The sequence below is a fragment of the Cebidichthys violaceus genome, unplaced genomic scaffold (assembly GCF_023349555.1).
Source record: "Cebidichthys violaceus isolate CVI_PGR_0920_01 unplaced genomic scaffold, fCebVio1.0.p SCAF_16, whole genome shotgun sequence".
In the NCBI taxonomy this organism is placed as follows: Eukaryota; Metazoa; Chordata; class Actinopteri; order Perciformes; family Stichaeidae; genus Cebidichthys; species Cebidichthys violaceus.
In genome coordinates, this window is record NW_027176329.1 from 11502008 (window position 1) to 11526247 (window position 24240).

Consider the following 24240-nt stretch of genomic DNA (forward strand, 5'->3'; position numbering starts at 1 on the left):
GTTGTTTAAGGTCTTGGACAGTGAACAGGCATATCAATTACACAAGATAACTTTATGTTTCAGTTAAGTTTTATTGGCATCACAACACTTTCTACAAATTCACATATGAAAGCTAACAATTATTTATAAAAACTCTGCAGTTTTATTCTTAGCAGCTACACATCCTGTAATTGAGTGTCAGTAAAACTATACTAAAATGAGCATTGAAAGATTACATGTATATTATGGACAAATAAGAGATGCACATTGTCACAAATCTGCAGGTCTGAAAGTACTCAATTTAAGTCTTTACGTAAGTAAATTAATGCCTTTGGTGCCATATTGGTTCATATGGCCATGTGTCAATCCTTTCTAATGTTGCTTAACTGGGTTCCATTATTTTCACAACTGCTGTTTTCCATAATACTTTGGTGTTTGTCTTAAGTTAAAATGTTTCATTTAGTACCATTGTCTGTTTACATTTCTTAAAGTTACTCTGCAGAAACTGGAAAAGTAGTGATCAAAAGTAAAAACAGTGAAAGTAGTTTAATTTAATGGTTTCGTGGATAGTTGTGTTAAAGTTTGAGGAAACCAGCGTGCTTCACCGTGTGTTCAGCAGGGGGGGCAACAGTGCCAAGAATCGGGTTAAATTAAGTCAGTTAGCAGATGTTACAGTTGGATCATATTCTCATACAGATGTGTCAGTGTTTTCCCCTAGAAATAAATAGACCAGAATTGTACGCAAAAGTGTTTGACTTCACCCCACCGTGAACATGTCAACGCTGTGTAGCATACTGACGGTTAGAAATGAGTTTTCAGAAATACGTGTGCTTTCTGTTGATTAGGAGGCAGAGCGAGGACAGAGACGCTCCCAATTTGGATGCCTCGGTGCAGGCTGTAGGCAGGAGGGTGTAGTCCTGTAGCTTCTGGAAAGCCTGCAGAGAGGGAGGGAGGAAGTAACTTACTCATCCAGACTCTTACAGTATCTCAGACTCCCGGAAGAAGTTACTGGAAATTTATCTCAGATTACTGAATAATAAAAGAAGAAAGGGGACCGAAGCAGCTGGTATTGTAGACTGAATGTTCTTGATTTGTCTTTTCTTTGACATTTAAAACATCAATCATACAGTTGGCAAAATGATCTGTGTTTTTGACCTTGCCGAACACATTTGTCAAATGCATCAAAAGATTATGTAACAACTACAGATTCACATGTGCCCTTTGATTAAAAGTGAAAGCCAATACTGGATGAAATGTAACTTTCATCTCTTTTTCATGTTATATTGTACTTTAAGCTCCACTTTTTTGTAGTCTTCAGTTACTTTATTGATCAAGAGTTTTACATACAAGACATAGCTTAACGAAGTATGATACTTAAACAGTTGATTGTGTGTTGAAGTGATGGTGACTATCTTGATGATGGTTCAAATCATTTATCGTGTTAACATTTTATGCTTCCAGCTCCTAAAATGTGAGAATGTACTAATTTAAATGTATTTACCATCATTTTGACTACTGGTTGGACAAAACATTGTGGAAGTGTCTATTTTCTAAAGTCAATACTCTTTATTCGAAAAAAAAAAAGAAAGAATTGGAGCGCATACAATTTAAGATATTTTAACTTTTGTCCTCCTGCCTACTCACATTTGTAACAGGTCAACAATGAAGGATAGTGCTGTGAGTGAGTGGCTTCTTGAGACATTGGAGCTTTTGATCCATTTCTTTGCAATGTTTTGACATGTACGTTTTTTTTTATATTTATGTGCATCAGTTACATTAGAGTTACACCAGAGACATGAATCATTGGAATGCGTCTATCCAAGGTGTTGTTAATCCTCATATATTCATAGTCCAGGGGTCTACTTCAGTCTTTCTTCTTCTTATCAATAACTTCATTTAAGGTCAGAAATAACTTGACAATAATAACTGGCCTACAGTATAATAATGCTGTTTAAGGCTTTTACTAGAATAGACAGAAGTGGCCGCTGACTGTAGCAAATGCAACTGTAGGTTTAGACTCTCCTTGGTCATTAAAGGGTCAATCCACTGATTCAGATCAGTTTACTGGTTTTGCACTATTCAGACTTTAGAAAGCTCCTTTCTAAAGTCTGAAAAACCCTGACTTTGTTTTCAGGGTTATATCAGATTGGAGACTTCAAATCTTTTGAGTCTATTTTGAGTTTGACAGATGTGGGTGTTTACCAGACAGGAATGCTCTAATAAAAAGACGTCATTGAGTACTTTTGTGGAGCTGTAGGATCCAATGTTTCAGAGTCAGGATATGTGGACCTCTGCAGTTTTGATTTTGACTATCTTTTTTCCAATCCGTCTCCTATGAGTGCCCTAGCTTTAGGGTAGAGCAATATGAAATTGCCAGGGATAAAATAAAATAAAGCTGCCGTAACCCTTTAATTTAACAAAGATGAGTGTCTTTTTGAACCTGAGGCCTGCAATAAAGAAACTAAATCCCCAGCTGTACTCACAGAGACGCTGTCGGGACATTCCTCTGCAGGCCGGTGGAGCAGGAAGTCCAGCTTAGACGGACCTTTGATGTAGATGCAGTTTGCTGCCGATTCCTCTGGAACAGTGAGAACTTCATAGTGGTGATCAGTCAGCTGTTCCATCATCTGGAGGCAAACACACACATGCACACTTAATATCACACACACACACACACTGCAGCGGGCCACGCCCAGCATTACACAGACTCAAAGGGAGCATTAGTGCTATTATTAATATGACCTCAGCAGTTAGGAAATAAATGATGTGTGCAGTTCACGTTCAGACAGAGCGAAGGGAAACACAGACTATGTATGATGGAAAATAAGCTCGATAGCCTGCCTACGACATCATTTTCCAATATCTAATCATGAGTCATTAGTATACCAATATATCATCAAAATGTTCCTCATGAATAAAAAAAAAAACACATTCAGGGGTTTGCTTGGGCTTGTCCTTTGTTCTTGTACATTTTAAAGTGGCATATTGGCTACAGTCTTATTAAATTAGTGATATTGATCTGATCATCTAACTCTCTGTAAGAAAGCAAATAAGCGCATTCCCCAAATTTTCCATTCCTTTAAAGCTATTTTATATTTCTTTGTACCTCACGCACACACATACTGTACATGAACACCAACTGTAAATACAAGCACTTACCCGGAGCGTCTTCTTGGCCCCGTCACTGTGGCTGATGATGATGGTGTCTGGACCTCCCATGGAGCAGATGTTTCTCAGTCGGGCGCCGCCGCAGACGGGGACGGTGGACACGGCAAAGTCCTGAACAGACGGAGGTAGAAAGGTTTAATCAACACGCTGTCCCTCCAGGTTTCTTTGATGTTCCCTTGTCTAGTTTGTCAAAGCACAAAGTGTTACTAATAACCTCTATTCAAGTGCCAAACTTGTACAACTTTGTAGCTGGACACAAAGTAGCCCACTGTGTGATTCTGGAGTTTCTTGCTAAGGAATCAGAGGCAGTTGCCACCTCTTGGTCTGAATAGTCCTTAAGTATTGCTTAAAAGGAAGACAAGACTAAAACTGCCTATAACTAGCTATCACTACCACTTAGTGTTATTATTACAATGATAAATACGTATTGAATTGTATGAATGACAACTTAAAAGCATGCAAAATGTCAGTGTAATATTTTGAAACATTTCAGTGGTTGTGAATGGTCTGCTGGTCGTCCTTTCATCCCCAGTTCTGACCACATGGGCCCTCCCACCTACACCAGTTCATACCCGACATAAGCAACAACACACGGACACAAACTCGCACATATTCAACGCGAGTATATGCAAAGTGTCTGCGTGTGTTTCAGGAGTAGCTGAAGTGCACTTAAGAGAAGTGGAGGAATCAATACTAACGGGTGGGTCGCAGTGAGCCTGAGGGCCCCACTGTGTGGTCTCCATTATTTGGCCAATTGAACGACCTCATTCATCACTGTTTACGGACTATGATTGCCCAAATGCGACACAGCAAATGGCCACCTGCTCATTTCGGCAGCTGGGTTTGTTTTATGACGAGCATCTTGGCTCTTAGATTGTCTTTGTTGCACTGGCAAAAAAGTTAATATATTCATTGGCAGTGGATTTAGATAAGTTCCTCCAAAGTACATCATCCCATTTTAACACCCTTTATAACTTAAAGACCCAAACAAAAAACGGTTCTACGATGCGTCTGCTTGATTCAGTCACTGCTTCACCTTCTCGCTCATGCCTCTTACCCTGAAAGTGTCTGCCAGCACTTCCGCCCCTCTGTGGTTGGTGTGGGAGGAGATGCCGACAAAGAACTCCCTTCCTGTGAAGAGGACGTCGCTGCCCTCCAGCGTGGCCCCTCCGGAGTCCCCCTCCTCAGCCCCCATCTCCACCACAGTCAGATTCAGCTCCGACACCACCCTCCTCACTGCCTCCACCTGGAGAGAAGAGGAGTAAAGAGAAGGAAGTAGAGAAAGCGATACATTCATGCCTCAACTTCAGTCAGTATGAGAGCTTGACTGAATGCGTGTTTCAACGTAGTTTTCCATATACCTTTGTTACGGTTTGTACTATACATCTATCTATATTAACAAAAATATTTTCACATTACTGCCTTACAGGTTCCTAAGCATATACATTATTGTTTTTTGATTTCAGTGCACTCAAGGAACCTCTAACACGGTAAAAATAGAGCCGGAATCATTTTGTAGGAAGAAGAAAAGAACTATGCAGTTTGGTACATAAATTATAGGGAAAATAGCTGGACACGTGAAATTGTAAAAAAAATTCCAACAGTGCCTCATTAATACGAGTGCCTCAAAAATATTTCCAGTAACAAATAAACAATTAATTAATGTTTTCTTGGGTTTTAAATTCCAATTGTGTCCTTCATTAGGACCAAATTCCATCGATGTTTCCACTGAACTTGCCAGAAAAAAATATTAGGATATTATAGACCTGTAAAAGAAAAAGCATAACTAATTAGTAATTGGACGTGTATCATTTCAATTATATCCCTATTTCTCCAATAATGAGTACCAAATTACATCATTCTGTCCAGGATTGTTTTGTTTGTTTTGGAAATAATTCACAGAAAATAAGGTGTCAACAGAACCTCTGACATCTATAATAGAAGTAATTTCCTCTGCCAAAAACACAGAGTGCTTTGAGAAATCAAACTTTAAAAACAAATGTCAACAAAAACATGGGTGTCATGATGATTTGATTTTAGTCACCTCTTGGTTTGAAAAGGTGGTTTTCTAAAGTCTACCCTCAAGTCTAAGAAGATGTGGGTTCCAAAAGGCAACTTAATTACATCTAAACAAGTGAAGTATCTGTTGCGAGGTCATTCTCATACCATACTGAAACAAATGGATACTGCTTGCTGCCCTTTATCAGACAAAGCCAGATTAAGTGCATTGTCAGAGGATTAGGGTGCTGAATTTAAGCTGTGTTACCTCGCTGCGTCTCTGCTGTTTGAGTGGCCTGGTGATGAGCGCCGTGTCTCCCTGGATGACGGCCACATCCTCTATCCTCCAGCTGTCTGGCAGCTCGGGGTCAGGGGGGATCTCGATCAGCTGCAGGCCCACCTTCTGTCTCAGGGCTCCGGTCAGGCAACCGAACTGACGCTGAGCTTTGGCCAGGTCCACCGAGGTCTCCCCGTTCTCACGACCGCCCTCCACCGCTTTCCCAAAGGTCTCCGGGATGCCCCGCACCACGGCGTGGGTGAAGCGGCCATATGGGCACATGTTTGCCATGATTTCAAATGAACCGATGGCTGTCTGTCTATAAAAAGTGGTTGGATTGGTGTTCTGCCAAGGTGCCAATAAGTTGACTCTGCCAGAAGACAAGCAAGAGGTAATAAAAAGATGTGTGTTATCAACTTCTTCAGAGTCTAGTCTTGCAAAAACTAACACAAGCTAAAGTGTAAATTGAGCTAATGATGGATGAGGAGGTCCACGAGGAACGTGGAGAGCATCTTCATCCCCGTCTCTGTGCTTCTTCCTTCATTCCAGTACTCCACCAGCTATTCCCACCTCCAGGAAGTGGAAGCAGAAAATTCCAGCCTGAGGAGGAGGGAGATGGGCACATTAAACAAAGCCAGGTACAATGAAACAAATCTCATCTCTTGTGGGGTACAAATATCTCAAGACCATGAAAGAGGTAAATATCTATGACATTATTATGAAGATTAACATGAAGCATAGCACTAAAAAATTGGACGAATATGAAATGGTGATTGTTAAATTGTAAGAGGAGACATTATCACCGGTAAAACATCCAAGGTCTGTAGAATAAAAGAGACAGCACAGTTGACAGTAGACAAAAAGCAGCATTGTCCAAATCCAGATTAAAAGGGAAACATTCTTCAATGTCCCTGCAATATGGTGCACAGCCTTCCCATGTTTGGGCAGTGTGTGAGATTCGGGACAATTGCCCTTTCATCATCTTCCCTGTACCTCGCAGCAGTCGCCCACTGTGAGGCTGCAGAAAGGGACTTCCACACAGGATGTTTCCTAAATCTGAATCACAACTTACGCAACAAGTGCTGATCTTTGATATTCATTTTTTGTTTTTTTTATAAAAGGCAGCACGACGAGCTTTTTTAAGGATTCCTTGCAAGTTTAGGCTGTGAAATCACCGTTAACGGTGCTTAAATCCACTGTTGTTTGGGTCTGTAGATACCTCCTAACGAGATCAATGATACGTTGGCGCACTATTTTGTGTTTTGACTATGTAACATAAATGTATCCTTTTAACTGCGTAGTCCTGAGTTATCCAGCTGCAGTAATGAAAATTAACCACAGTCCAGAAGAAAAACATCTCGACTGTGAGGCTGTAGGAGTGCACCGCCCTGCAGTTCACCGCTCCTTTCCAAATAACGTCAACAGTTCACAGCGAGCGTTACTTCTGATGATGGTTGCACATCTTTCCAATGGGGAAAGTGTCACTAACACTCCCAGAAGTTGTACAAATAACAAATAACATTACAGATTTGGAAGTATATCTTACCTGGTTGTATCAGCTTTCACGCTCGGCTGCGTTTTTCTCGTTTGATTTAATTTCCAACCCGACCCACCAGTTCCCGTTATTCTCCCGTTGTCTTTCTCTGCGGACCAACTAACTAAGCGTTCGTGTCAAGTCAAGATGGCGACTGTGAATGTAAACAGTTCCGGCTCAGTATTTCAAAATAACACGGCTACGAGGAACCCGTTAGTTTTAAGCTCTGTTGTGTCATCTCATCTACCGTACGGTTGAGAAAATCACACCACATCTCTCTTTATCAAGTTGCATTGCTGATGTATTATAACCCAAACACAATAGTGATTAATCTAAAAACGAAGCGTTGTATACATAGAGGTTAGACGTACTCGTTTTAGGGACCGTTATGCTCTTATTTTGTTAAGGCCAAATCGCTCGTTTTCCGGTTTTCTTTGCGTTTTTAAGTTTAGTTTGACACACAGCCCTCGCTCCCTTTCATCCAAGCACCCCCATCCCCCACACGTCCTGTCCGGTTTCAATCAAGGTTGATTATACTGTTTTATTGGCAGTCAATAATGTTGTATCTAGCTAAACATGATGGTAATCAAAAACGGCGAGAACAACATCCCAAGCGTAACATTTGCTGTTGAAGTTTAAAGTAAAAGTATCTCTTCTTAAATCTAACGTTTTTTTGAGACATATTGGACCCTCCGATTTTTATGCCACAAAGGTGTCACAGTTTAGTTATTCATAAAAAGACTTCATTAAAAAGTCATAGTATAGTATGTCATAGAAAATGACACAAAGAAGTCATGTTTAGTATGCCATGAAAGGGTCGTATAAATGTCACAGTATGGTATGCCATAAATCAAATCATAGTTTCGTATGATAAACAAATGTCTGTTTGGTTTGCCATAAAAATAATGATACAATATTTTATAAAAAAATGTCTAAAAGTATATTATTCCATAAGAATGTCATTAACATTTTCATAGTATAGTATTTCATGAAAAATTAATGATATAGAAGGCCTATTTCATAGAAAATGCCATTGTACAGAATGTCATAAGAGTTTCATAGTGTTGTATGCCATGAAAAAAAATAATGATCCAGTATGTAAAAAAAATAGGAATGTTGATAGTATACGTAGTATGCCATTAAATATATATATATATATATATATATATATATATATATATATATATATATATATATATATATATATGCCATGGTTGGAAATGTCATGGTATAGAATGGCACAAAAATGTAGTAAAAAAATATAAAAATTGTCATAATAATGTGTTTCATGATATAGTATATCATAAAATGTAATACTAATGTCATAATATAGTCATAAAAAAACAGTGTAGTATAAAAAATGTCATGACTAAATCTATTAAAAATCTCATAGTATAGTATACCATAGTAAACAAATTGCCATAGCATGGTTTGTCATAAAAATATGAGTGTTGTATGCTATAACAAATGTTAATATAGTATACCACAAAAAATGCCAAAAAAATGCATAGTATAGTATGCATTAATAAAGGTATAGTATGTAATAAAAAAATGTATAAGTATAAAAAATCATAAAAAATGTCATAGTATATTTTGTCATAAAAAAGTAAAAACAAAATGCTAGAGTGTAGTATGTAAAAAAATACTACTTTTGACATGACTATAACTTTTTTATGAAGTTTTTTTACATGCTATGACTTTTTATGGCTTTTTTCAACATACTATAATATGATTCTTATGATTTTTTTTTACATGATATACTATGACTTTTTTTGACTTATTTCGACTTAAAACACTAAGACTTTTTAGGACATACTATAATTATTACTTTTTTGACATACTATACTATGACTTTTTTTATAGGGTCTAAGGCTACTCCAATAACTAGCCTGCTCCTGGCTGTCTGGTGTTCGATCGCAGGAATATACAATGGATGAAATAAGACGTCATGCAAACGCATCAAACGGAGGTCGATGACTGTTGAGCCCACATCTTTACAGACACCTGGCTCCATCTATCCCGGATCAAGCCTCACTTGATGAGCAGACGGCAGGACAGAGTGCAGGACTCCAAGTTTAAATCAGTGATGCGTTGTGCTCAAACATAGACAAAGTTGATGTTTTCCTGATGTCAAGTTTTTAATGTTAAGTTGTGTGCCCAGAGAGTTGTTGTTGCTGCTGTTTACATTCCTTCCGCAAATTAAAAAATGCACTACAGGAATACACCATTGTTTTTGTTTTGTGTCGTTATGTTTTTCTTGTGTTGCATAATGAAAATAAATAATCCTTGAATCCTATGACTTCCTTTAAATTTGTTCAATATACTATACTCTGACATTCAACATAATATACCATGATTCTTTTCAACATACTATGACTTTTTTCAACATGCTATACTTTGACATTTTTTTGACTTATTTCAATATACTGAACTAAGACTTTTTTATGACTTTTTTGACATATATTATAATGTGTATGGCTTTTGTGGCTTTTCTTCTAAATAATATACTATGACTTTTAAAAACTTTTTGTCATATACTATACTAGAACCTTTTTCAACATTCTATACTATGACTTTTTTCGACAAACTATACTGTGACATTTTTTAATCTTTACTTGACATACTATTTACTTTAGACTGTTTTATAACATTTTCTCTACATTCAATAGTATATCTTTTTTGACATACTACATTATTACTTTTTTCAAGATACTATTCTGTGATTTTTTAAAACTTTATTTGACATACTTTACTATGACTTTTAAAAAGCTTTTTTCAACATACTAGACTACAATACCTTTACATTTTTTGATGACTATACTATCACTTTCTTGACTTATTTCGACATACTTTACTATGACATTTTTTTAACTTCGACACACTATACTATGGTGTTTTTTCTTTCATTTTTCAACATACTTTATTCAACTAACTATACCATGACATTGATTTGGACTTTTTTGACAGTTACCGGGATTTTTTTGAATATGCTTTACACTGTTTCTTTTTTACCTTTTTCAACATACTATGTTATATTTGTTTTTGGCATACTACAATATGACTTTTTTCGACATACTATACCATGACTTTTTTATTTTACTTTTATCATCATACTAACATCTGACTTTTTTCTAAATACTGTTCTATGATTTTTTAAATGACTTTTTTATGACTTTATTTGACATACCATACTAGGATTTTTTATGACATAGTAAACTATGATTTTTTTAGTATTCTTTTTGACAAATTATACAGTAACTTTTTTCGACACAGTATACAATGACATATGACACACTATACTATGACTTTTTTGGTACTTAAACAAATTATACTTTGACCTTTTTTATACAATTACTTTTTCATGACATTTTTGTACATACAGTTGTTCTGGTGTCCATGCACATCAGACATTTTCTTACTCCAGGAGCAGGCAGACAAAATGGAGAACTTTGAGGAGTTTAAGAATTTTTGTTTACCGCGACTAGAAACCTGTACGAAGTATAAAATGTTTCCTACCTGCCACCATCCTTGCGGAAAGTAGCCCGTTACCGAGATTTAACGTAGGCTTAACCCTGCAACCGAATCATGTATGATGTCTGCACAGTGCATTATCACACAGAAAGGGTGTTTGATCAAATAATGAAAGACAAAAACAGAGAAATGTATGTCAATGTATGCCAATGGTAATAGCAAAAGTATGTCTTTGTGAAACTTAAACGTTTGTTGTAACTGAATCATTTCAATTGCACCCCATAATTATCTATTATAATGGATCTTGAAGAGTCTAGTTCAAACATTGTAAGAGGAGATACATTTAAAAATCTTGAACTCCATAAGATTTAATGGATTCAAAAACATATTTTGATATATCTCCAAAATTATAAAAGCAATATTATTTTTTTTCATACTTTGTTTCATATCATGGATAAAATGCATTTTACTCCTCACTGTCCACGTTTTGCTTTACTTTAAATATGTTTGTGTGAAACTCCCGCCTATGACAATTTTATATTTAAAAGCCTAGGCTGTACTTTTATGATACATGTATATTTTATGTTCATATTGCTTTGAGATGTAAGACAGATATCAGGGCACTATTAGTCTACATTTTGACTAAATCTAAGCAGTAGGTGGAAAGTCAGATGAGATTAAGTGGTCAACAAAGTGGTTTTATTCTGCACTTTTGCCTTTGGGTTGAGTCAATATATTGATCAATTTCATTACTTTTTTGGTGTGTTTTGTTGATAGCGGTTTCTGAAAACATAAGCCCTTTTGAGGATTCGTGCCTGATCTAATAACTGTCTCCCCCCCACCTTTGAAATAAAAATTCTGCCCTTTGGGGATTACAGAAAACTGTAACTAGTGTTGATAACTTAAAGGCCTCAGAAACATCAAATTAGAGAAACAATAAGCCGTTTGACTTAACATTAGCTGGTCAAACTATTGACAAATTGCAGAAAGTTAAGCATTAGCCCAACTGATGAAATCCCTACTTTTGCCACATAAACCCTCTGACACCCTTCCCTCATATTGAGACATTGAATTAATGATGGATTGGAGTACTTCTATGACATTTTCTAGGACTCCTTTAGTCTCCCCTTAATCATGATACATTGTTTATGTAAGGTCAGGTTGTATCTAAATACAAACTTGGACTATCTGCTGTATAATTATCCTTTTCACCGCTCCCACAGTGGTGTTAATTAAGCCTGCATTAACCTAATCAGGTTCACAGTGGATTTATTTGACCAGGCTGTTTTTCTCATCTTCTTGATCAAATTCATCAAAGATTAAACACCTACCCGTTATGCTGAATTACAGAGCCATCGTTGATGTCTGTTTTTTGTCTGTGACACGACCAAAAAGAATAATCTGTTTTTTCCTGAAATGTGGGTCAAAATGACAGGATTAAAGAATACCATCTGTTCACTGAGATCCTTCAGCCAGCATACAAAACATCCCAGTCAAATGTAGGATCTGCAAGTTTACCACACTGTCTTTAAAAACAGTGTCCTCCACTCCCCTACAATGACAGACAGTACAACGTTTGCCCTCAGCACCTTGTCTATTCTAACACAGCTGGCACAAATGGACAAAATGTCCATAGAATTAAGAAAGAGGCAATACACAACAACTGTATGTTAGTGTCAGTCAGTAAGTTTTTGTTTTTGTATTTTTTCAATCATTGTGTCAAAAGTGTTGGTTGCTTCAAATGCTTAATTTGACAACTTAGTTGTATCAAACATTTTTAATAGAAAATGTAAATCAAGTGCCTATAAGTGAACCTACAAACAGGTAGTATGTCTTAGCTCATGCAAAGTTGAAATATGGAGATGAAATAATTTTATCAAACAGTAGTGAACTGATTTAAGGTTTCATTTTGCATAATATTTACAAATTCCTGGAGTGAGTCCAAAAAATCTGCCACACCTGAGAAATAAAGGACAGATTTCCAAACCAAACTCTATTAAAAAATCTATTGGTTTACACACACACACACACACACACACACACACACACACACACACACACACACACTGTGACAAGTCATATTTATATATATTTGTGACTTGTCCGAGCCCACTGATTATTTCAGCATACATATCATCCAGATTAAAGTAAACAAACAAGAGACATTAAAGAAAAGGCTTTGTGAAAACTGTTTGCGTCTGAACCTAGCAGGAGTCTGTCAACATCTTAAAGGACTTTTTTGCAGGCTATTTGGCTGTGTGCTCTGTAATTAATCAACTGGTAAACAGCTTATTCAGTCTGAGCCTGCTTGGCTCACTCCATCACAAGACTGCTGTCAGCAGACCATCCTGCACGCTGTCCTCATGTCTCCTATTACGCCCTAAAGGATAATTCAGTTAAACTGCCTCGCTCTCCAACTCACTGCCTCTCTGCCTCTGACATGCTGACTTTCTCTCCGTTTCTTTCTCTTTCTAAGATGCTGACTCGTTGTCCTCTGTGTTGACTTCAGTGCTGTTTTTTCTGACTTCTTAGCAGCTTTCTAGCTGCTGTCTCATGCACATACACAATACATAAACAACTAATGTCTTATTTTAACCGATAAAGAGAATATTTATTGCAAGATCACCAAGAGCAATTGCCTGATAGACAGAATTGTCAACTCATTTTCCATCTTGTGCAGAAAAATAGGAGAGGACAAGAAGAGTGGAGGGAAGAGTAAATCATTCCTACATTAGTGTTAATAACAGGGATAGCATTAAATGAGAAGCACATCTAAAGGATGAAAGGTATTTGAAAGTAATACAGAATGCCTGAGGGCCTTAATACATCATATATTTTGAATTGTCGACTGGCGCCTGAATGTAGTGTTTTCCTGTACAAGCATAGACACATTTCTACTTTAAAGTGTTCAGCTTACCTCTAAATGACATATAAATAAAGTTATGTATAAATAAAATACAATACTTTTGTTTAAAACATTTTCGCTCTACCTCCTTTGAGGTCAGAGGTCATCTCATTCAGCTGTATTAAACGCACTTCCTGTTGTTGTGAGGGGTCGCTCTGTGTGATATAAAAAAGAACAGCAACTAAATACAAAACTTAACTCTCATTCTTAAGACTATCTTTAACTTCGTCAGCTGATCACAATTACTGCTCCAAATTAAATTTGGTTCAGGGAGGAGACACTGAGTAATATAGATATTCAAGACGAAGACTAGAACAAGAGTGACATCAAGAGAAAAATTCTTCCTGTATAAACTACATTCGAGGTGGTGCCATTTTTATCCGCTTAATAGAAAGAAAAACGGGATTAAAAGACGGAGGGTGTGAGCTCACAAGCAAAATTTGATTATGGAGTGAGTTGTGGGACGTAGCGCGTCAGTGTTTAGTTTGATGAGCGAGCTGTAACGTACCAAGACGGGGATTTTTGTACGTGCTTGAATCGTTAACTGGAAACAATTTGAGGACTTCTTGCTGGAAGCAACATGTCTGGTTCACAACTTGTGATTGTCCTGCTATGTTGTCTACCTTTGGCAGGTATGTAGTTCAGTTAATTTGAGAGACATTTTTACGAAATTACTTTTAAAACACTTTAATTTATTATAAAATGTGTTTTCAGTGACGTAAAACTTGCTGAAAAAAAGCATTTAAATGTGCTAAAGTTTTACCTGATGTTATTATATATATATATATACAAACATAGTTTGTACCGAGAGAGGACTGACAAACTTATTCTGACTGTAATTAAAGTTACTACAGTGAGTTTTCTGCTGGTTATGAAACAAACTCAATTTAATACTGATGCCTTTATATGATCTACATAAGTAAACTTGACCATCAGCAAAGACTGTCACCAGATACCATTCTGCACAAATTCAGACAAAGGAATGGAAGAGTCCATGTTCACAGGTAAAGTTTGAAGTGTGTTAGCCAGTAGAAAGGAAGCAGCGGGAGATTTTTCTTTAGAGAATTAAATTTTTTGTATCTTTTCGACACGAGGCAGCGGCGCTCATGGAAACACTACCGCTTTTGTCCACAGGGGCTGCACAAATCACACAAAATACAAGTTCCTTGTAGTTGCTCTATCTGTGATTACTGAAGCACGTTTTAAAAAAATATAAAAAAATTCAAGAATCCCTATAAAACGTCTTGTTATCTGTTGTCAGTAAACGCATCATTGGAACATTTTTATAACGCTTAAATATCAATGTCAATATTCGATCAGGCTCACAGTGAGTTTCTTCATATTTTTTTTCATTGTCTCCTTCAGCCTGTTTGTGCTGCTACACCTGTTTATTTCCGGCCATCTCTCCTCTGGACTGCTTTAAGTTTCCACAGGAGTGTCCAGCTGGACAGCGCTGCCTGTCCAGTACTGCTATGGGAAAACGGGGTAAGATCCAGATCTGTGTGTGTGTGTGTGTGTGTGTGTGTGTGTGTGTGTGTGTGAGAGAGTTTTATTTCTGTGTCTGTAGATGGGATTATTTTCTGAGAATCTAGGGCAGGATGGTCACAAATTGGCAAACAAAGCCTCACTGTACCGTACATTGTCTGAGAACAGATTTTGGAAGCGTACAACATACTGCAAATATGTATTAGGACAGTTTTGTGAGAGAAACAATGGCTATTAAGTTCTAACTATCATCTTTAGTTAAGGCTGTTTAGACCCACATCCAAAGAACTGTAAATATCCTTTTTGTAGCTACAATTAAATTACTGCTCTCCCAATATAGGCCAAATGCTCTTAAAGCTGCATTTAAGTGCCACAGTAACAGTTATATTTTAAATCCTGGATATGGGGGACCAGTTCTGAGAAGCAGATTTATTGAGTTATCTGGACAACTCAATTGAGTTTTCTGGATTTGCTGAGGAAAACTGAGAAACCTCCAAAATCTGGAACAAAAACGGATGTTAAATAACTGTTTTAAGTTATTTAACATCCGCCAAAACAAAAACAAAAATTTTAAACATAGATTGTCAAAATATTTACAGTCTGAGCTCTGTGCGTTGTATCTATGGATGCTAAAATAAAAATTGTTATTTGTCTTCAATGCTTTCTCTTAGCCCTGATCCTGTCTCACCTCTACAAAGGCTCAGATCTCATATCTCATCAGGCTGGTTGTCAGATCACTAATGCCTGTGATGCCATCAAATCTCTAAAAATAGCTCTCTGGGCTTTGTGGGTGGAGTGAAACATTCACTGTGTCTCATAAAGCCCCTTTTTCTTTTTCACATGCAGGTTAACCCCTAAATGCTCGGGCAGTTTTCAATGAGCACCTAAATAAACTCGCCTCCCTTCTCTTGTAGGCGCTCTACAAGTGACGATGTACGAGAAGAGCTGCGCAGTCCCGTCCCAGTGCGGTGTGAGTGGACAGAAATACGCCTCAGGCCTCTACTTCAACTACACCAACATCTGCTGCGATACAGACCTTTGTAACGGGGCCGAGTCCTTTGCTGCCCTCAGCTGGGGAGGAGCAGCTCTCTGCCTGCTGCCTGCACTCACTCAGCTACTGGCCTGAAGCCTGACTATCAGAGGGGGATGGTGGGGTCAGGACGGGGTCAAAGCTTCACACCGAATATTGAAGATGACCTGGAAAAGATGTACACTCATAGGCACATGAGACAGCAGGGTTTTTAAATTCCTTTTTTGTTTTTTATAACACATTAACAGGGAACATGTTGTATTAGTGATGAACTGGCCCATATTATCTGATATTTTCCAACCCATAGCATCTACTTTTATCAAAAAGGTTAAAAAAATAAATCAATAACACTCAAACTGTGAAGATAATAGTAAAACGTGACAGTTATGTGAAGTGACGTGCAAAAATCAACACAAAAATGCAATACCACGCTATATTGTCAAAAAATAACAGACCAATATCAAAATATATATTGTTAAAAAACTATTTCACCTCTATTGTTTTGGATCATCAGTATGTAAGATGTTGCTCAGTTCAGGTGATCACACTTGAAAAGATTTCCATTAAAAAAGTTATTATTAATAGTTCATTCTTTACCTATAAAAACAGCAGCTGACAAAACATGATCACCTCAAGGTCCTTTTAGTGGCCATTGTGGAGCTTTCAGTCATATCATGAGCTTCCCCAACAAATAAGTAGATGCTCGAGACTTCTCAGCGCAAGTTTATGTTTAAATGTACAATTTTTTTAAACAATTTGGAAACAGATGAAGATCATGTGATATGACGGAAAGCTCCACAACAGCTACTAAATTGTATTTAGTGGTTTATCAACTTCTGTTTCCAATGTCAAGAATGAACCTTAAACTTTCACACCAACATGGAAGAGAAATCCTTAAAATACTCAGAAAAGGTCTCTATTTGAACATCCACATGTCCATGTCAAATGGGCAAAAGCTCCAAAAGAGATACTAAATGGATGTTTGGACATGTATCAGTGTATCTCCAAATGACATTAATGATAACATAATGCTAATAAAACGTAAACCTAAATCTACACTGGGGAGATGCCTTCTTTGTATTTGTGCTCTATGTGTATTTGCTTTGTATGTGTAGAATTACTGTACTGACAACATGTTTACAAGCATTGCTTTCTAAGCTTTGGGCATACTACTGATACAGAATTATGTTTTTTGATCATCTCCATGTTGTTACCCTTCGTAATGGTGAAAAATCAAATAAAAACACATCTGTGAATGGATTTATTATCAAGATATTTCTTTATTGGGATATTAATAAATGTGTCTTTGTAAGGGCTTTTAAGCACCAAATACAGTTCAGCTGTGCCATTAGTTTGAATCTACTGGTTTAGTTCACACACCACTGTTTGTTTTCAGTGAGAGTGAGAGACTACATGAAAAAATACAAAAAAAGTCAAAATATGAATAATTCATAGGGGTAGGAAACAAAGTCAAAAACTAAATATGAGTTTCAAATACATGAAAAGGAAAACATTTTTAAAAAGTGAAGTGAAAAAAATAATCTGAAAGTAACATTTTAATGAATATATCAAGTTAAATGGTCCCTGAAATTCTGTCTGACAGTATGACACTTGGAGAGAAGAAATACTAAAATACATAAGGACTGAAATTATTCAGACACAGTCCCTTTAAATTTTCTTCCTTATTTAGAAAATAGATGAAATCCATTCAGTCAATATAAAATATACATAATAATCCCTTTGATCAACACTTGCATTACACCTCAAGGAAGGATTGAACTAAAATCATGTAGAAAAATAACTAACTGCTCCCACTGGACGTACAAGATTGTCTATTCAACAGGCTTAAATTGCACTTAGGTAAAATACATTTGAAAGATGATGCTATCTTGAGCTCACAACAAGTCTTAATTGCAAACAGCCTCCAGAAATGTTAATTTGCATAGTTGCTGATGTGATGAATAAAACCATGCACATGCAGTCGGACAAGACGTGTTGTCGTTGGTTCCAGTTCTTCCCAGCGGTTTCATTTCAAGTCACTTTTAAAATAATTACTTCAGACTATCAAACTTAACAAGAGTGGATTAACCCTACTGGCAACACATGACAGTTAAGTGACAGCCTGCAATCACTCAATATAGAAGGTATTTAATTTAAGGATAAGTTTAGTGATGTTACAAATGTTTCTAATTATCAACAATTCCCATTAAAAAACCAAAACCAACCCCAGAGCCAGAAAGGCCTTATTGAGCCACATGAGCTTGAATATCCTCACATAATTAACTTGAAAAAGTGAAAAAATAGAGCCTGATTTAAAAATAGTTATCATGTTAGAAACAACAGACTCATACAATGTTGCTATTTATGCAGGGGGATGTTATGAACTATGATCTATTTAAGATCGTTTTTCATGTTTCTGAACAAGTATTTGGATGATTATCAGGACAATATGTGCGATTTCTTATTTTACACATGCATAACTTTGCATGTTTACAACGAACTTCCTGCTGGGTTTCTTTGCCTCATGAGAAACACAAGACAGAACAGGTCTTGGGCAATGAGCTACCAGAGGAGGTCGTGCAAGTGCTTTCAGCTTTTAACTTCTTCATCCACACCAACTTTAATACACTCACAATCTGAGCTCCCTCATTTATATGACACTAAAAAGGATCCTTCATTCATGACAGGCAGAACTAAATAAACTGTTGGCAAGAGGCCCCCGACAGCGGATCACAAACAAGCTCGGTAATCTTGAATAATCCTTTGCGCCTGCTGTGGGAGCGCAGAAAAGGGAAGCCTGTGTCTATTGAAATGGTTTCCTGTCTGTGTAACTGTTTTGAGCTCTGCCTCCCTAAAGCGAGGCCTGGTCTGCAGGCCGCAGAGGAAAAGCACCTCACTTCCTTTCTGAGGTGCTCTATGAGGAACAAGAAATCTATTTAATAAAATCTATGAATAAAACAACAACTGTTAAAAGGCCTTGTTCCCTCAGTCATGAAATAATAAAAAGGAAATGTGAAGCTTTGCGATTACAGACAAATCACATCACTTTGGCAGTTGAGCTGGCGATGGTACACATGTGTCTGCTTCCTTCATACCAAAACTGAAAAAAAAAACAGTTGAATCAGTCTGTGTGAGGCTTGCACGGTACTAGTGAAAGTTTGATCTGGTAGGCAGCTTTGTGTCTGTTAAATCCCCCCAAAAATACAAAGATATAATGTTGGAAACATCAAGAAAGGAACAAGAAACAACTTTACAGAGTGAATCTACTGATGGTGAAACTGTACACAAGCAAGGCTGTAGTTTTAAGTGTGTATGTATGTATGTGTGTGTGTGTGTGTGTGTGTGTGTGTGTGTGTGTGTGTGTGTGTGTGTGTGTGCGTGAGCCTGCAAGCAATGTGATCAATCATTTATGTCCTACTGAGGTAAATGTCCAGGAAAACTTGGAATACATTTTACTACAGTTGACTTTTTTTGTGTGTGCATGTGTATGTTTTGTGTTTCGTTTCCCTCCTGGTGTAAACTGATTCATGTGGCAAACAAAAAGCAGGATAACTACATGAACAACAGATACAACGAAAGCCTCTTGAGAAACAGGTCGACCGAGTTGCTTGCAGAGTGAATGCAGGTGAGCAAATGTGTGTTTTTTGTGCAGGTGTATTAATGACGTGTGCATCCTGTTGTGCTCCTACTTGAGAGCTTTAGCTACAGAGGAGTAGGCGATGTGAACCTCATCGTCAATAGGGCAGGTGGAGGCAAATTCCTCCCTGGCGTACGCTGCGTTCAGGTACCTCCAGAGGTTTGTGAGAGACTGAGGGATGCTGAAGTTGCGGTATTTTAAACACACCACCTGGAGAGGGGAAAAGAGAAAGAAACATGCTGGACTTAAGCCTTCAGTTTCAGACTGAACACATGCAGTCAACATTATTATCTATTCATCCCAGGGCACCCCCTGCTGCACAGCTTAAAGCACTGAAGATTACCTTCATGATGTGGAGCTTAGGCAGCAAGTTGCAGTCGGCCAGAGTAAGCTCTTGGCCGTCCAGGAAGGGGCGGGACGAGGAAGTGAGCTCATCAGCGCTATTCTCGTCGATCTCGTCGGGAAGCAGGGAGCCGAGGTAGTCATCCAGCTTCTTCAGAGCCTTCAGCAGGCCTTTCTCTAGATCTGAGCACATGTACACCCACAAAATAAAAATATGAATCAAAGCTAAAGCGCCAGTTTGTTCCTCCAAAATAGACTGTAGCAAATCTAAGCTGTTTCAGACGAAGGAAATTATTTTTTATTTGTTAAAATGACTGAAACGTGTGTGTTTGATTTGAAGAAATAAGCGAGTAGATTATTTCTCCCAACAACAGTGACATTTCCAGTGAGATCACCCAACACAGAGGGCAGCAGGTGAGGCAGAAAAGCTCAGACCATAATGTTATTAACTCAGACGCTCCCTGCTGGTTTTCTGTCCATCCGAGACAGAAGAAGGAGCTCAGCAGTATTTGCTACCGAAAATACCACCACAAATAAATACAGGGGTGTCTATTCGAAATGTAAAAGTCTGGATGAAGGAAAGAATTTGATTCCATTTAAAGACTCACATTTAATTCAATGAAATTATCTACTTACTTTCGTTGTTCTGAGGGTTTGAGTTCTTCACATAAGCAGAGAATTTGGAGAAAACATCCATGCCGGCTGTGTTGGACTCCGGGTTACGGGCAGCCAGACGGGGATACCTGAACAGGCAGAGAGATCAATAATGATTCACATTTAAATCACATCACATTGCAAACAAAAATTCACATGAATGAAATGTGCATGAAATGTGAAAGGCTGAGACTAAGAGCATTTATGACACAAAAACTGCAAAAAGTCAAAGTAGGAGGAAAGCAAAACAACGACCGCTGCAACTAACGATTGTTTTCAATGAATCCATTCATTGTTTCGTTGAACAAATGACAGAAGAGTGAAAATTCCTTTTACGATCTCCCAAAGTGCGAGATGATTTCTTAAATTGTTATTTTTGTCCAAAGATATTGAATTTACAAGCACATAAAACAAGGAAAAGCAGCAATTCCTCACAATTGAGAAGCTGAAAAGGGGAAATGAAAAATGACAATAATAATGATTATTGATTCCTCTGTCAATCGACTAGTTGTTTTAGCTCTAAAAAGACTAAAATTAAAAAAATTATTACTTTGGAGGGGAGAGATTATCCTCCAGGAACTCCTCGATCTTGTTGGTGTCCGTCTTCACTTCGCTGCCATACAGCAGGAATGGAGGCTGGGCTCCCGGAGCCAGGTCCTTCAAGATGTCTGGCTTCCTAAAAAGGTGGACGGAAATATGGAAATGTCAGAAACGGAGAGACGAACATCCAGCAGTGAAGAGCTAAAAGGTTAAACAGCAGGAGAGGGATGGAAGAAAGAGGGGAAGATGGAAAGGAAAACATATGAAACCATAGGAAATTACTCATGTTTGTAACTCAAGACTTCCTCAGCTGTCAATCAAAGCCAGAGTAGCTTTACATCTTCTAATACTTAATATCTGAATGAAATGCCCCCTTGTTCCTTTAGTGCACGGTACATTTGAGAGCATGAAAACAGAAGATGGTCCTTCCTCTGTTGTGCCAATAGAAACCTGCAGCGCACACACACACACACACACACACACACACACACACACACACACACACACACACACACACACACATACACACACACACACACACACACACACACACGTAAGTCCAGTGTTTTCACCTCTTCATATCCACTGTGGTAACATCGAAGGTGACTCCTTTCAGCCACAGCACCATGAAGAGACGCTGGGAGAAGGGACAGTTGCCGATGCTCTGACCATCACACCCTGCCTGGGACACAAACACATCCGATATGATCTCATGTTTTTCATAGTTGCTGATATATTTATTATATGTAGTATCACAAAGTAGAGGCAGATATGGGGAACATGGCCGTTACTTTGTAGGTTTTTTTGGTGTCATTTCTTCTTTTTTTGTGTGAAAAACTAAATAAAAACATGAAAAGAAAGAAAATAATTTTTCACTTCTTAAGCTGCAAAAACGACACCCGGGATATGTGTAACAGGAAAACTATTTATTACTACACACTTCATAAGCTTTTAAATCACTGAAAACCTTATTTTGTTTGCAGACAAATGTGAAGGAAGGAAAGCAACAGATAAAGAAAATAAAATAAAACGAGCTGAAAAGGAGAAGTCAAGCTAAATGTTCTTGGCTCTGCAGCATAAAGTCTGCAGCATGTGTCCATTTGTTTCATTTAAAACAGAGCATTAACAAAAGCAATATGAGTTGACAAAATAAATTGATAATCGATCGCAAGAAAATTCATGCTGCAACTATTTTTATTATCAATTAATTACTTATAAAAATGACAAAAACGCTCTGGTTCCAGCTTCTATCTGCTGCTTTTCTTTATTTCATATGATAATAAGGCTGCAACTAATTTCTTTATTTTTGTCATTACTGATTAACCTTACAAATATTGTCTCCATTTATTGATTAATTATTTGGTCTGTAACTGTCAGAAAATAAAAAGGGAAAAGAAGTTTTAAAATCCTTGTTTTGTCCGCTCAACCGTCCAAAACACAAATATGAGTTTATAATCACATCGGTTAAAGAAAAGCACAAAATCACCGAGACGCATAATTCAATCTTGCATTCAAGCAGAGCTTATAGTCTGCTCAGGAAATGATCATACAGCTTTAAAATGTTCCTTGTGTGGCTGCAGGAAGCCATTTTTCATGTTCAGTCATTCTACATCCCATTCAGGGTTTTGTAGCGTGGCCTGAACAGCATTCAGTATAAACCTACCGTTAAAATAAAACAGGAAACCACAGGGGGGGGGGGGGGGGGGGGGTAGAGGGTGGTGGCACATGTTCACACAGAGGAATCATTATTTAAACTTGTGTGAGAACATGAGGGGAATATTTGTTGTATTGAGTTTTGGGCTCAAAGAAAATGGGATCAGCCTGCCTGACACACTAACATCACTAAATATAGATTCAAGTCGCCTGCCGATCATGTTAACATGCATTTAATTAGATTATTCTTACCGTCATTTAGGCTATAAGCCCGCTGAGTCAGCAGAGGTGGTCTAACTGACATGGCACAGCTGTAATGTGACTACGTGAATACGTAGCTACAAGGTGACTTTATGTCCCCGTGCGGACAGTGCAGATACGTTATCAGCTTTTAATAACAATACGGTGAGAATGCTGATGAAATGATAAGATATGAATGCTCAAACACACCGTATCTGCAGCTTTAAGCCCGTTACACAACTGAATGGCAGATAATGTCGCCGTGCCGACACTTTTCTGGGGGTTTGGGGGCATCATTCAATCACTTACCTTGACAAAAAGTTCAACTTTGGGCTGATTCGCGTCGCTCATCCTCTCCTGCTGATACACGAGACCGGAAACCTTTTCTTTAAAAACGAGAAAACACAAAACATTCAAATTAAAGCTGAATAAAACACAAAGTTGCATTTTCTAAACGAAACAATAACGAGGTAGGAAGCCAAGCCCATCTTCCGCTACAAACCCCAGTCAGTAAATGACAAATTAGACATTGTAGCAGCGACACAAACAGCGTGGACGTTAAACAAAGCAAACCGCAGCCTCTTTAAAGCGCAACATATCACATTTTTAGCTTATTTTATGTCAGTAGAGGCTACCTACAAAGTGGATAAAGTTGTCGCTGTCGCTTGTAGCCGCCTGCTGGTCGTTTCCGCTCCCAGTTCTGCTGCCTCCAGTCGGCTACAGCGACACACTCATCATCATCATCATCATCATCATCATCACAGCTCCTCCATTTCCTGCTGGCGCATAACGGGTTGAGCTTTCAGCAAATAAAGAGGCGTTCAAAGACCGACAGTGACAAAAAGCGCGGAGGGGCTTTGAAGTCGAAGAAGAAGAAGAAGACGAAGAAGAAGAAGATTAAAAGGATATAGTATTTACATTTATCTGGTTTTATTTTCAACATTCAAACTTTCTGAAGGTCTCTCTAAAATGTAAAATATGTCTTAAACAGTCATCTTAGTTTAGTTGGATAGCCCTGGAAGCCATTATGTAAACACAATATAAGCTACATGGATAGTTTGTTAAAACATTCTGTACTGTACAGTATTCGTTGCAGTATAGTGAAGCGCCAGTAGAGGGAGCTATTGAGCTTTACTTTGCTTTCTGCTCTCAGTCTGGTCCAAAAATCTGGAAATCAATATCATAAGGGTTGTCAGTCGAATGGGCATTTAACACTGATTGTCAAAGCCGTGTTTACAGTGTGTTCCCTGTCATGGATGCCCAAACCGGGATCAGGGACCGTTTAATTTTCAACGTGAAGAAAAACATCTAAATTGCATGATTATTT

At 37.8% G+C, this 24240-nt stretch overlaps 3 protein-coding genes across 5 annotated transcripts; 1 reads left to right on the forward strand and 2 right to left on the reverse strand.

Annotated features, from left to right (window-relative positions):
* Positions 1-51: 51 nt before the first annotated feature.
* On the reverse strand, positions 52-7092 carry ddah2 (DDAH family member 2, ADMA-independent). Its single transcript, XM_068711254.1, has 6 exons — positions 6969-7092; positions 5414-6022; positions 4205-4393; positions 3139-3258; positions 2463-2606; positions 52-914 (listed from the first exon to the last, which is right to left on the reverse strand). The coding sequence occupies exons 2-6, from the start codon at positions 5711-5713 to the stop codon at positions 795-797; spliced, it is 873 nt and encodes a 290-aa protein (XP_068567355.1). The 5' UTR covers positions 5714-6022; positions 6969-7092; the 3' UTR covers positions 52-794.
* A 6820-nt stretch (positions 7093-13912) lies between these two features.
* LOC137872805 (prostate stem cell antigen-like) lies at positions 13913-15943 on the forward strand. Its single transcript, XM_068711259.1, has 3 exons — positions 13913-13964; positions 14698-14817; positions 15732-15943. Exons 1-3 carry the CDS (start codon positions 13913-13915, stop codon positions 15941-15943), a joined length of 384 nt encoding a protein of 127 aa, XP_068567360.1.
* clic1 (chloride intracellular channel 1) lies at positions 15940-23638 on the reverse strand. Of its 3 annotated transcripts, none has more exons than XM_068711256.1 (8): positions 23553-23638; positions 23223-23299; positions 21593-21702; positions 21031-21156; positions 20463-20569; positions 19828-20009; positions 19537-19694; positions 15940-16014 (listed from the first exon to the last, which is right to left on the reverse strand). In XM_068711256.1, exons 2-8 carry the CDS (start codon positions 23262-23264, stop codon positions 15984-15986), a joined length of 756 nt encoding a protein of 251 aa, XP_068567357.1. In that variant the 5' UTR covers positions 23265-23299; positions 23553-23638; the 3' UTR covers positions 15940-15983. The 3 variants fall into 3 exon arrangements, with proteins under 3 accessions (XP_068567357.1, XP_068567358.1, XP_068567359.1); XM_068711257.1 differs by having other exon boundaries at positions 23549-23608; XM_068711258.1 differs by lacking the exon at positions 15940-16014 and having other exon boundaries at positions 17108-19694.
* Positions 23639-24240: the final 602 nt, after the last annotated feature.

Bases quoted from the DNA above. Each gene is read 5' to 3' on its own strand.
- LOC137872805 (XM_068711259.1), top strand. From the start codon at position 13,913: ATGTCTGGTTCACAACTTGTGATTGTCCTGCTATGTTGTCTACCTTTG. The intron at 13,965-14,697 runs GTATGTAGTTCA...TGTCTCCTTCAG, and splicing joins ATGTTGTCTACCTTTGGCAG to CCTGTTTGTGCTGCTACACC. The intron at 14,818-15,731 runs GTAAGATCCAGA...CTTCTCTTGTAG, and splicing joins TACTGCTATGGGAAAACGGG to GCGCTCTACAAGTGACGATG.
- ddah2 (XM_068711254.1), bottom strand. From the start codon at position 5,713: ATGGCAAACATGTGCCCATATGGCCGCTTCACCCACGCCGTGGTGCGG. The intron at 4,394-5,413 runs GTAACACAGCTT...TCTTCTCTCCAG, and splicing joins AACAGCAGAGACGCAGCGAG to GTGGAGGCAGTGAGGAGGGT. The intron at 3,259-4,204 runs GTAAGAGGCATG...CCGTCTGTTCAG, and splicing joins TGCTGGCAGACACTTTCAGG to GACTTTGCCGTGTCCACCGT.
- clic1 (XM_068711256.1), bottom strand. From the start codon at position 23,264: ATGAGCGACGCGAATCAGCCCAAAGTTGAACTTTTTGTCAAG. The intron at 21,157-21,592 runs GTGAAAACACTG...CCACCTTTTTAG, and splicing joins ACCACAGTGGATATGAAGAG to GAAGCCAGACATCTTGAAGG. The intron at 19,695-19,827 runs GTAATCTTCAGT...TCCCCTCTCCAG, and splicing joins CTAAGCTCCACATCATGAAG to GTGGTGTGTTTAAAATACCG.